The sequence below is a fragment of the Nothoprocta perdicaria genome, unplaced genomic scaffold, assembly GCF_003342845.1.
Source record: "Nothoprocta perdicaria isolate Ctin4 unplaced genomic scaffold, notPer1 scaffold_310, whole genome shotgun sequence".
NCBI classification, from domain to species: Eukaryota; Metazoa; Chordata; class Aves; order Tinamiformes; family Tinamidae; genus Nothoprocta; species Nothoprocta perdicaria.
The window spans coordinates 676,232-689,211 of NW_020455545.1; the positions used below are offsets into that span (position 1 = coordinate 676,232).

General features: G+C 38.9%; 1 protein-coding gene across 1 annotated transcript in view; it reads left to right on the forward strand.

Annotated features, from left to right (window-relative positions):
* Window positions 1–12,980, forward strand: part of CTNNA3 (catenin alpha 3) — a 314,978-nt gene that overhangs the window by 223,151 nt on the left and 78,847 nt on the right. The window contains exon 8 of the mRNA XM_026042683.1: window positions 9,962–10,042. Coding sequence (XP_025898468.1) covers window positions 9,962–10,042 — 81 coding nt within the window. The remainder of the gene's footprint in view (window positions 1–9,961; window positions 10,043–12,980) is intronic.

The following is a 12,980-nucleotide window of genomic DNA, read 5'->3' on the forward strand; positions in this document are numbered from 1 at the left end:
CAGTCACCACGCTTTGCCCTGGTTTTCCTCCCCTTAGGAGTTCTCCTGGAGCCTTCTGCTAATAYCTAAAACTTTTCATTGCATTTTTTTTGATCTTTGCTGCTTCCTGTCACTTAAAGGTTTATTCTGCACAATTTATGGTACCTCAGACAAGGTTTTAACTTACATGCATTAACTCCTAAACCTTTCTTTTGCTTCTAGCTTTGCCGAGCATAATTTTGAGTTGTTTTTCTACACACCCTGACCTCATTAGCTGGTTTTGTTTTCTCTTTTTTGCTCTACGCTTTCATGGATCTGATTATTGTATACAAGTTATTGCAATGATATGATGATTATTATATGAAAATTATTATATTGATAGTAGATTMATTCTTTGGCTTATTAGGAAAGTAAACGGTTTAGAAGAATGAAACATGAAACTCCTGAAACTTGAAAATCTTAATTTAGAAAAATATGGTTTAAAATGTTTAAAATTAGCCCTGCAGAAAGGGCCCTTCCATGACAATATATGAATCTCAAGAATGTTGCATTCTGACTTTGAATATTTCCGCGGATACTTTTTTCYTTCSCCTGTGTAAAACAATAAATAGTGGGAAAAATGGAGAGAGTTTCTGTGTAGAATTGCAGAGGAAGGTGCCCTGAGCAGCAGACCTACTTCGTCTCGGGCAGGATTCTACAAATCCCTCTCTGTAGGGGGCTGTACTTTCCCGCTGTCTTCACTGCACGCCATCGTGTACAGCCTCCCTTGCTCGGTTTGTTAGCTGCTGTGTTTAACAAATGCTGCCATTTTTTTTCTCTTTTCCTCTTGCAGCAAAGAGGAAAAAGCCAGGATCCTGAAACTTGGACTGAGGCTACAATCCAACATCCACAGTAATGCACAGGTCTCTCGCTGTCCCAATAAATCTGTACTGTCCGCTGGAGAAATGGCCATGCAATGGCCTCCTTCCCAGCAGTTGCAGCTGGAAAGAATCCTTCAAGTGCTCTTTTATCTGCTCTTTTATCAATCTCTTCCATGTCCTTTCTTCTGCAAGTGCTACCAGCAGAAACTCTCTGTAATGGAGTAGGTTGCTTTAGGTTGCAATGGTGATTTTTTTTTAAATAACATTTGTGTATTTAAAGCATTTAGTCATGAGCTTCCGGGAATAACACCTCAAGAGTCATTTCCTTGTGTTGCTAAGAATAATGATACGTTTTATTCAGGAGTGACTGACAATGCTAAATTCACATAGTGAAGTGACTGCATCAACTGTTGTTTGCTCTGACAGTCCTTGAAACATCTTATCTTTCCACCTCCTGCCTTGTAGTCCTCCATATAGACAACGCATGTATATAGGAATGAATATAACCTGGGCTCTTTGTACGTTCAGCATTCTGCTGAACGTTTAGTTTGAATTATTTACACTTTTGAGAGCGACATGTTGAAACATTTGCTTTATTCCTCCCCTAAAAGCTGAACTTCCATGCACTGCACATCATTAAGTATCTCCCAGGCACCTTCATGCACAAATTGTATCACTGTAAGGTGTTAAATTAGATTACTTGCAATGGATGAGAAAAGGATTAACTAATATGTTTAGTACATAATTGCTAAATAAAAGCAAATCCGCAACATATGCACCGTAACTGTAATGCTCAAATACTGTCTGGTCTAGAGATGAATGACAAAAAGAATGGCAAATAGACATTGCATATGCCTGTAAATGTAACTGTTTCACAGCTCCACTCAGGTTTGTCCCAAACAACTTCCTTCAAATCGCTCCTAAGAAATATTGTAGACTGTGAGTTATGGAAGTATGGAAATAGATCGTTTGTTAGAATCACTGCAAGTGGAATTCCTGTGGTGATGAGCGTATGCATAGGCAAAATCTCAGGTTACGGGAATCCAAGGGAAATCAATCTTTATTATCCATCCACAGGATACGAGAGAAAAGCCTGCTGACTTTACATTTACAAATCTTGTGTGTGGCTGCTCTATAAGTGAGAATGAATAAGAAGATAGAGATTATGCCAAAAGAATAAACATGTCAGCACAGAGGTGTAGCAAACTTCAAAATGAGAAAAGGAAATTCTCTGTTCTGCTTTTCTGGCTTCCTTGTCTCCTCTTGTTCCCCTTTGACGTAAAGGGAATGCAAGAGGAAAGTATGTGATGGTATAGAGTGGCCATGAGGGCTTGAAAGTGAGATTGTTTTGTCAGGAATATTTTTCTAGTAACTCAGAATATTTTATTTGATAAAAGGTTGATTTTTTTTTAATGCYATTAGAGTCCTTTTAAGCCTATATGAATCTGTTTAGGTAGCACATGTTCCACCTCAGTGCCCCCTTAGRTAGGGATCTCCGCGGGGAGTTGAACTCTGGACACTCTTTCCTCTTTATGATTCCTGTTGAAGCCTGTAACATTTTGATTTAGAGCACACCTAAAACCTTAAGACAGCGTTGTTGAGAAGCACTGTCTTAGTAACTGTACTATATTTTATTTTGAATTTTCCTCCCCCTCCATTCCCTTCCTCCCCCTCATAACAGCATGTAATCTCCAAACCATTTATATGATAGTTCATCACAGGAAAGTCTTATGCTGCTGCTGTAGGATGAGCTTTYCTTCAACTAATTTCCTATTTTTCTCCTATAAAACTGCCAGAAGACTTTGGTGAATGGCAGATGGATATTCAATTAAAAACTTGCACCGAGGTCTTAGAAATTTGCTTCTTATTAAAAAGCAGATGACTTAAACGTGCTGCTCGTGGTCAGTTTGACTCTAGGATACTGCCCTATTTCTGGAATTCCTTTGGTACATCAGCAGTGACTGAGGCTGATCTGATCAAACAAATGTGATCAAAAATCTGTTCAAAACACAACGGATTTTTATTCCTGCTGCTTCCTCAAATAATTTAAAGTTGAAGTACAAAGAGTAAGGTACTGCTGGCCTGTATGGCTTCTCTATAAAGTGTAAAGACTCTGTCACGTTGCGTATATAAAGCACTTGTGGCTTGTGAATTTGCATTAGAAATAGTAGAAGATCATTCTCTCTGCTTTGGAACAGAGTGTTTTATGAGGCATTTGCTTTGTGCAGCTCCCTTAACCAAAGAAACAGGAGGAGGAGAAAAAACATGATTTTTAGGACTATCTTGGGAACACACTGAGATTTGCTGACATTTCTCTAGCTTTTTTTTGCACTTGAGAAACTGATATGTTGAGGAAAGATATGTTGATCTTACTACCAGAAGGAAAGAATTTAAAGCAACATTGGTTCGTCCTCTTCCCCCTTGACTTGTTTACAGTTCCCTCCAAGAGAATCTGGGATCCTTACTCTCCATCTGGAGTGCAGGGATCCAGCTGTGTCCAGTGAGATACCTYGGGTGCCTTCCCCAGCGGCCCTACGCTGAGACCAGGGCTTCAGAGAGCRGATGAGGATGTGCGCGTGACGCCAATTCTAGCAGCAGAAATAGTGTGAGAACTTGACTTGCTTACAAAATTCCTAAATTAAAGGACTAACAATTCTAAATATTTTTCTCCATTTTCTTGGCTTTTTTATTCATGTTTAAATTTATGTTGCAGTTTTAAGATGTAGATATAACTAAATGCTAAAAGAGAGTTATATTGAGAAGATGATTCTTGCTGCATATTGATTGGGATGGGGTAATTGGCACTGTGAGGGGAGCCTGCAGCCCTCCAGCCAGCATTGACCGGGGTGGAAGTAATTCATTTCTTACAAAATACTTCCCATCTCACAGTCTTAGATCCATAGGGAACTGCGCATGATGGCTTGAAGAGGAAAGAAGTGGCRAGCTCCTATTGAAAGCGCCAAGGAGAAAAAATACTGTAATGAGAAGCAGTTCCACATGAACAGTTCCTTATTTGCTCAGGTGCCTATGATTTTCCATTCCATACCCCTGTCCGTACCCCCATCCCTTTCTTTTTAAGTATACTTGCTTGTTTTTATTTTTTATCGAGTTTTATTTATTTATGTATTTATTTATTGAGTCAGGTGTGATTTTAGAAAGAGCATGCCAGGTTTTATTTCTTAGAACAAATAGAGAATTTGTGTTACAAAATACATATAGTGGTTTTACTTACAAGACTCATGGGTTATCCTTTCTATATTAACAAAGGAAGGTAATAAATATGCTTATAATGAATTTCTTTTTGCAGGCTGGACAGTTTTACTGGTGTACATTGAAAATATGCTTTGAAATGCTGTATGAAAAGGCCTGGAAACTTTTGCCTTTTTCAAAGGAAGTTCTGTTCTTTAAAATGTCAGAAATGTCAGGTTCTGCCTTCACTGACTTGTCAAAGGATTCCCCAAGTAACTTAAAAATATTCATTTAAGAGGCCTCTCAGGCAGCAGTTAATAAGATGGCACTGCTGAATGCTGAAGGATTTTCCAAAAAACAGTCACAGCCTCTGGGTGTGCTGTACGAGGATGGTCCTGATCGCTCCGTGAGGTTACTCGCACTCACAGAGTCTCAAAAAGTTTGTTTAAAGGCATCAGACAGACTTGAAAATTGCAACCAGCACAAATCTRCCTGGCTCCCCTCTGTATCCCACTTAGGGAAAATTTCTCCATTGACATCAGTGGTGAAAGTTTCAGTTTTAGTTTATTTAACTGGGCGTGTATTTAACTAAACCTTCGGAAAGGCTCTGCTTTTTCAGGTGGGATTTGTGCTTTGAGGTGTAGGCTGAAGAGTAAAATGTTCTTTCAGTGAATTCTGTGCACGCAATGCAAACATTCCTTGGCCCTTTTGGTATTTAAATTGGTACATATAGTGAGTGGTTCTTAACAGCATTTAAATTCCTTTGGTTTTGCATATAGATCACAAGAGCTTTCTTCCTGCTCTGTGGGGAGATGGCACTGGGGCTGCAGGACTAACCAGGCTCACCCAGGCCCTCGCCTGGGCGGCAGCTGCAGCGGGCGCAAGGAGGCTGCTCCCCAAYGCTTGGTGCTTCTCTCTCCTTTCAGCTGTTTTAATGCGAATGCAGAGTGCCACAGGCCCTGCCAGGGGCCCTTACCTGCTAGGGACCCTTACCAGGGTTTTCTTCTTTGGGGCGGGGGCACCGTGCCATCTGCAGCATTCCCCACCTCATCCAGCTGCACAGCAGGGGTGGAACCAGGAGCGGGGCTTCCACGGGCTGCTAGGAGAGAAAACCTTGTTGGTGTCTCTGCACAGCAAGCCCACAGATGGGTTCTTCCCAAATGTCAACGTTGTTACAACATAGAAWATTTTGTGAAACAGGTTTTCATACTAGATACAACCTCCCCCCACCACCACCGTTGCATTTGGTCTGGACTTCTAAATGGCTTTTTAATTCAAAAAGGGAAACATCTATGAGCTCCATAACCGAAAAATGTTAACTGCTAAATCTTAAATGCTAATTTATACTGAAGGAGGTAAAATGCTGCRTATCTATGGGGACAGTGACTTTAATATGTTCTTTTGGTTGGGTGAGTTTCTTAGGGCTTTTTTGTTCCAGAGCAATGTTACTAGACCCTGTCAGAGTAGAGGATTATTATTGTCAGACAACACATTGACCCAGCTGTGATCAGCCATGTAACTGGAGCTCGGATGTTGTTAACTTAACGTAGTGTTAATTGATGTTTATACAACTTGATTTATAAGTTGACATAATTTAGAAAGTTTCCATAGAAACTTTCCATAGGAAAAAAAAAAAAGTTTCGATAGAAAACTGATTTCTTACTGCAAATAAAAATGGTCCTTGGCACTTTGAACTAAATCAAAAGGCCATTATCACAGGATCATGATACTGCTGCTAAACATGGGCTCACTTTCTGGCCTTAGACTTTGAAGCTTTGAAAGCTATTTTTAGGGGAGCATTCAGGTAGAATATGGATTAAGGTTATTATGTTGTTTTACTCATGCAGGTAATTTTAAGCATCCCAGTRAAGGTTCTTTGCGTTCTCTTAACCTGTCTTATTTTAAATCAGTATAGATCTGTGCTGGCAGGATAGGCTTGCAGCTGAACTCCGTGCCTCAGTGTCCTCAGACATCAGGAGTACCCCAAATCTCAGGCCTGTTTTGCATGCTTACAAATAAATTTTATCTTTAGAGTGGGGTTTATGGAAAAAAAGTCAGAATACCTATCAATATAAAGGTGGTATAGCTTACAGTTCATACAGAATGGCATGATATAACTAGRCTTACCTCAATATAATCCTTTGTACTCTTTATGCACAGCCCAGTATGCAACTGCCTGTATTCTTTTGCCGACAGTTGCTCCAGTTTGGAGTGGGGCTTGAGCTCCAGGCTCTGCCTCACGTTCCACCACCGCCCGGGGTGCGGGGCATCCTGCAGCCCCGACCCCTCCTGCCACTGCAAATGCAGCCCTGAATCCCGCTCTTGTGTCTTGGGCTCAATGTAATGGCAGAGTTGGTATTTCCTGACTCTGGTGTTGCCATACTAGTATTTGTAAGAAACCTTTAAGAGTAAAATGAAATATTTTAGGTTTATAGATAAGACTGTAGCCTTTCTGGAACATAGAATTAAGAAAATTTATCCCATTATCTCTCTGTGGATGAGATAAATTAATTTTGCTAACTTGTGCTCTTGAGGCATCAGAAAGCTGAAGTCTTCTTAGGTGTTTTTGAATGTGCTTGGCTTCTTTTGAAAAAGAATGACTGTATTTTGAATCATGCCTGTTCCATACCTGATTTTCCTTTTTTTTTTTTTTTTTTTTTTTTTCCCCCTGTGTATGTACTCATATGACAATATACTTTAAAGCTGAAAAGGTTTTTTAAGAATATTTTGGGGAAGAGGGACCCTGAAGTGACTATTTTTTTCTCTGCAGTGACTTTTAAGGGATTTTAAGGAGTCCAGCCGGGCAGGATCTGAGTCAACCCTTGTAAACATGTTACCCCCCCAGATACCTAAACTGACTCCATTTGACTTGGCCAGAGCATCTGTCTCGTTAATTTTAGTCCTGCTAATGGCAGTACTGCAACTATGTTGTAGCTGAATTCTTCATTATGGCTTAAAGGGCTGGTGGTGTTTGATTTACATAGTGAATACTAATAATATTTACTGTTTTAATACTTATGGCTGTTTGTATCCTCCTTACAGATTTAGCCTGTCTGCTAACCTCAGTACCCGAAGGATTAGAGGGTTACGTAGTAGTGCTAACAAAATCTTCTTTATAATCTGCTGATCAGCGTTCTGAAGAAAGGCAGATTGTGGAAGCATTTGTGACTCTTGAGAAATCCAAACAAAGTGAAATTAAAAACCTTCTGCAAATAATTGTATTCCTTTGTTTAAGCTGTCCCTTGAATTCAATGAAGTAGAATTACTGCCGTCTTTGTTAATACCATTAACTGCTGACACACACCCACCGAAGACGCCACTGGAGATGAGATCTGGAGTCCTTCAAGCCTGGGTAGCTCATGCAAACACAGGAGTTTGCATCTGCAGGACTTTGGGATACAGAAGGATCTCTGAGACCCATGAAGGTCATGATCCTCTGCTGGTGGAAATTCACTTAACTCCATTAAAAACAGTGGAGATTTGGTGATTCATTTCACCAGAGAATCAGCCCTTAGGTAGGTGCATTTTTAAATGAAAATCCATGAGGAAAGATTTTTGCACATGTGGTTTTTGAGTCATTCTTGTAATGTTATTTGCCAGTGTTTACGCAAGAGCTGGACCTGCACTGTTGGCAAAAAGCAGCATTTATCTGCAGGCTGTGTGGTGTTAATGAAAAGTGCTGGCTTTTGCTTCATGGGGTATTAATAACCACGTAAATTAGAGCTTGTGAAATGTCTCATGTTAGAAATGCATTGAAATAGGAGCTGGAAATTACTTGTCATATCTTCTGAAGGGAGCTATATAGACAAGTAAGTGTATTTTATAGACGTAAGCAGCAGCTGAGTGCAGGGATACTGAGATAAAAAGGGGTAAGTTTAACCTCCTGGCTTTTTCAAATCAGAGCCTAGAATAATGCACACCGTTTTCCTGTCCCTTCTCTGAGTTCAACTCCCTGTGTACCAACGAACCCTTCCAGGGCAGACCTGCTCCTTCACTTGTTCTGCACCCACAGCAGCCGTGAGAAAGCGGCAGATGACAGGAGGATGAGGAACGTTTCATGGAGTGTGGAGGTGCTCAGGTCCTCTTCGTGTGACCATGCCATTGTTCGTAATGCACAGAAACGCAAGAAATAGTACATCTCTTATTTTTCTAGTATATACAAAGGGTAATCATGCACTGTGAAGCTTGCACTCTTTTTGCTATCTAGATGTCCAAGCTCAGAATCTGCAGAGAAATATAAACTCAGTAATTTTAGGAATTACTGAGGAAAAATAAAGGAGTAATTTGGTGTTCAGAGGCGCTTGGGACCTGCGGACGATACCCTTAAGCAGCTGTACAGCATTCTGTGAGGCCTTTACTGTTTAAGGCTGTTTCCAGAGTGAGCATTGTAGTCAGGTCTCCCAATGACTTTAATAGACTTTTTACACATTTTTGAAATATTTGTTTTTAGGAATGATTTATCCAAGCTGTCTAAGAGGGTACATGGGGGAGTTCAGATGCTCTTGCCAAGGCTGTGTTCCATCAGCTGCTCCCTGTGAACACTGTGAAGCAATTGCATAACTGGAAGTAGTAAGACAATTTCTCAGTTGAAAAAAAGCTGATTCTCTTAAATTGATAGAGCATATACTAAATATTTCAAGGCTTTTTTTTTTTTTTTAACATTCTCTGCTTGTATATGCACTTATAATGTAAAACCTCTTTCTTGATCATCTCTGCTCTTATCTCTAGTTTTAATATTAAGCATTTTGTTATATTGGCAGTATCTTTTTATTTGTTTGTGGTACATAAAGGACATAACTAACTGGAATATCATAGGTTGTACATAAAAGCAATAAAAAATTATGACGATGCAGTATTACTACTTTTGCTTTCACTATTATTAATTTTATTCTGACTTGGAAAGCTAAAGAGTCATGTTGATGATACACAGTTGCTAGTGTGCTGTAGTCTAGATACAGTGGTAGATATATGTACATATTTCCTTTACTTTCATGAGAATCTAGCCCTTTTACTTTGAAATATTAAGTGTACTTTATGTAAAGATATTTTCAGTGTTTGTGGTTTCTCTCCTTTGGACCAGAGCAGTTCAAGTTAGTGAGAAGTGAGTAATTGCTTTAGACATTTAAACTTTGATATAGTGTATGTACTAACCTGAAAAAATATTATTCAAAAGAGCTAGCAGATATAGAATTCCAGTGGTAATATTTTATAGAAAAAAATGCTAGGCACTAGAGTAAAACTTACTTTGGCTTTTCAAATAGCAATAAAGATGTAAACACTCTGCCAGAAATAGATTGAAGAAAGAAATTAGATGATTTTGAAAGAATCCAACTGATTCCCTAAAGATCTCAACGGCTGGGGATTAGAAGATGTGGAGGATGAACATGCTGTTAAATGAAGAAATTTGTCCTTTTTCATTGATGTTGTTTGTTTTTTGCTGCATATCTTGAACTTTTTWAAAAAAATTCGTCGGTTCTGTTCTATAGGAGTGAGCTAATGAATGCTGCAGGTTAAATTACTATCAATCTGCACTGTAGGTAGCTCAATTTATAAATTGCTCTTAGAAAGAGAACTTTTTTTTCATGAGTGTAGTGATAATGGATTGACAGCATTAAAAATAATTAAAATAATGTTGTTTCATAAGTAACCAAAGACCATAAAAAGTATTAGAGCAGTTCAGAAGATGAGACATGTAATTGCTTTTCTACATACTGCTACTAAGGTCTAAATCTTGCTTCTGTGTTTTATGCTTAACATTGCAATAATCGTTGTGCGGATGTCGGCGTTACTGGTGCCTGAGACTCCCTGAAGTTCCAAGGAGTCCACAAGCACATATATCTACCGCGTGCTCTGAGAAACTGAGGACACGAAGAACACGATTTCTAAGAGTTCRTAAATAACCACTGTTTTGTTTGCTGTCACTTGCATTACAGACTGACAGGAAAGAAAGAAGTAACGCCCTAAATGTTGCAATAGACAGTATGTGCAAGAAGACGAGAGACCTTCGCAAACAGGTAAAGAGCTTAAGAAACTGAAAAGATATTAAAAGAGACTTGAAAGAGGCTTATCTAAATTACTRTTTTCATCTTTCATAGTATCATTGTTTTAAAATGAAATTTCTCTATATTAATTCCTCTATATTAAGGAAGTACTGAGGTGTAACAGTGTTACACAGAATAAATACATCTCAGTTTTCAAAACTATGGGGAAAAAATCCTCTTAAGCCAGATACTGGCTGAATGTATTTACATACATAGGCAAAACTCTGCAGGTACACATATGTAAGCGAATGTATGTATAAATATATTGTATTTTATATATGCATTCATTTTTATATTAAATATATGTTTTAAAATGCACACATATATTTAATTTACATGTATATATAAATTTAGAAATATAAGTTGATTTCTAAATAATCTACAAATATAAAAATTTGTAAATACACTTGTAAAATACTTTAGATTAATTTAATTTAGATTCAAATAAGTTTGAATTGTCTTTCACTTTAGTATTCAGTGTGTCTGATTCTGTACTCTTGTGGGAACTCATACAACACAGAAAGGTACTTAGAATATCTACTGCACTTTTCCCAACTGTTGTGCATCCCCGTATGCTAACTTACGGGAGACGTGGACTAAAGCCCCCAGCAGCAGCATGCTACAGAAGGTGAGCAAGAGACATTAGCTGCACTTAGGTCCTTGCAGTGGCAACAAACATGTTTGAGAAAAATTGCAGATGATGCTGAAGTATGTAACATGCCAGGCTAGGAAGGAGAACTAGCACTCCCAGCCAGGCCGCCCCACCCAGCCCTCTGACAATCTAAGGCCACAAAGGACCTAGGTACACTTTGCCTTCAGCCCAAGTGTGGTCAGTTCTCTGGTGGGAGGATATCCCTGCCAGCCTCCTGTGTTGTCTTACAAGGCAGTTTATGCATCAAGATGATGGAGAAATTTCTTCCTCCCTCCCATAATCAGCCAAGAGAAGCCCTGAAGGATAAATAGAATGTTTGCAACTAGCTGCTAACTTTCCCCTCACGTTCTGTCAAAAATGTTTGATCAGATACCTGGCGACTTGCATCGCAAACYTAGTCTGTCTAGGAACTGTCCAGTTCTTCCATACAGTCCATGAATTTATTAAACACCCCCTTCAAGTTTCTTGACTCACTGTTTGAAAATCTGCTCAACAACTTAATTCCTAGGCTTTATATAAATCTTTTTAAAAATGTTCAAGCTGAATGGATTTATGTCCAATTCATAGTCAATCTAGGATCATTAGTTTTCTTTGAACAGAGTAGTTCTTTTTGATTTCTCCATATTTTCTTCAGGAAACTACTTTTGAGAAGTATTTTATCTACTCCCTCCAATTCTATGTTCATACATGTGAACTGCCTAAGAATTGTTTAAAGAAGACTTTTTTCTGTGTATCTTAATCCTAGGAAACATGGATTTTTTGATTTTGGTACCAGCAGGTATTGATATCAAATTTTGGCTGTTCAACAGCTATATCTTGGTGCTTTTACTAACAATAACCCCCCAAGGGTTGGGGGAAGAAATCCTGGGATGCCGTATTTTGTGGCAGAGCTGGTGTTACATTAGGCTTCTGTAGCCCTGTTCTCAGGGCTATAACATGTGCAATGTACTCTGCCCAAGTGGGGTTGGAGCTGAAACCCTGTGAGATGTCACCAGGGAAGCGCGCAGCATCGTGCGAAGCAGCACGGAGGCACTGGGCAAAGGCAGCCCTGCCTGGGGCTGGCACCGCTTGACGGCACAACTGGGGAGCTCCCCTAAGGAGAGTATTTTCTGGAGGTTCCAAAAATCTCTCTTTTTCTTGGTTTTCCTTTTCAGACGAAAAGATAGATATTCACTTCAAGAAACTGGGCAGCACTTCTAAGGGTTTTAAACTGTTCTATTTTGACTTGCTTTATTGTTTCTATTGTGCCAGAGGTGAGCATATCRCTTCTGTGTACACTTTTATGTAGATTAGTACATTCCTGCTTAGCAAGGCTGAATGGATATTAAGGAAGGAATTGCCTTTCCTTTCCAATTACTAAATCTCTGATAAATTATCARAGTCAATTCTTCCCTCCTCCTTCTTTTTTAACATACTCTGAGTAATCTGCACAGATGTTTCTTCTCTGGTGGCTACACTTGTTATTCTCAAAGATGCTCTAATATTTGTATGCTGTTTCTTTGTCATGGATAGTATGAACACAAAGATAATGGCATTTCGGTGATCCCTTTGAAATGGGAAAGAGATTCCTCACTAATAATAAAACTCTATTTTTTCTTCAGGATTTTTGGCAGTGTTGCACTTGAGAGAATAGTTTCCTGTAAGCACAGTTTCTGATCAAGACATTGATGTTAATASTGTTATAGCTACAGAATAACAGTTGCTGAGATTTTCTTCTCTATACTCTACTGTTTGTATATGACAACSTTATGCCCCATGTTTTATGAGCAACATATTTGTGGTATTCCTTGATATCAAAAGAAAAACTTAAGCTTTCTACTTTTTGAACAGCCTGTTCTAGGGGCAGGAATATAACCTTGCACCTTAAAAATCTAGCATGCCAGAAATCGTCCTTCCTCTGCTTATCTTTCACTTATAAATACCATATTTTCATTTCCCTAGTGTTGGCTATGAGTATTTCTGGTGCTGTTCCTTATTGACTKTTTCTGTGTCTGCATGCTTGTGCCTGCTGTATTGCCACGTTGTTTCTAACATTCGCTCTATAGGTAGCCARAAAGAGAGGATCTTTTATCTTTTTCCTCTCCTTGTTTTGCATTGCATTGCTCCATTCTTTCATGCTAAGTGAACTACCCTGTGTAAATCTCAGCTCATGTATTCTTTAGGAAAACTGAAATGGGAAGATATTTCAAACTAGTTTGTATTCAGTAAAGGCACAGCACTATTTTTTATGAAGAAACAGCAGCAAAGTGTTTCACTTTG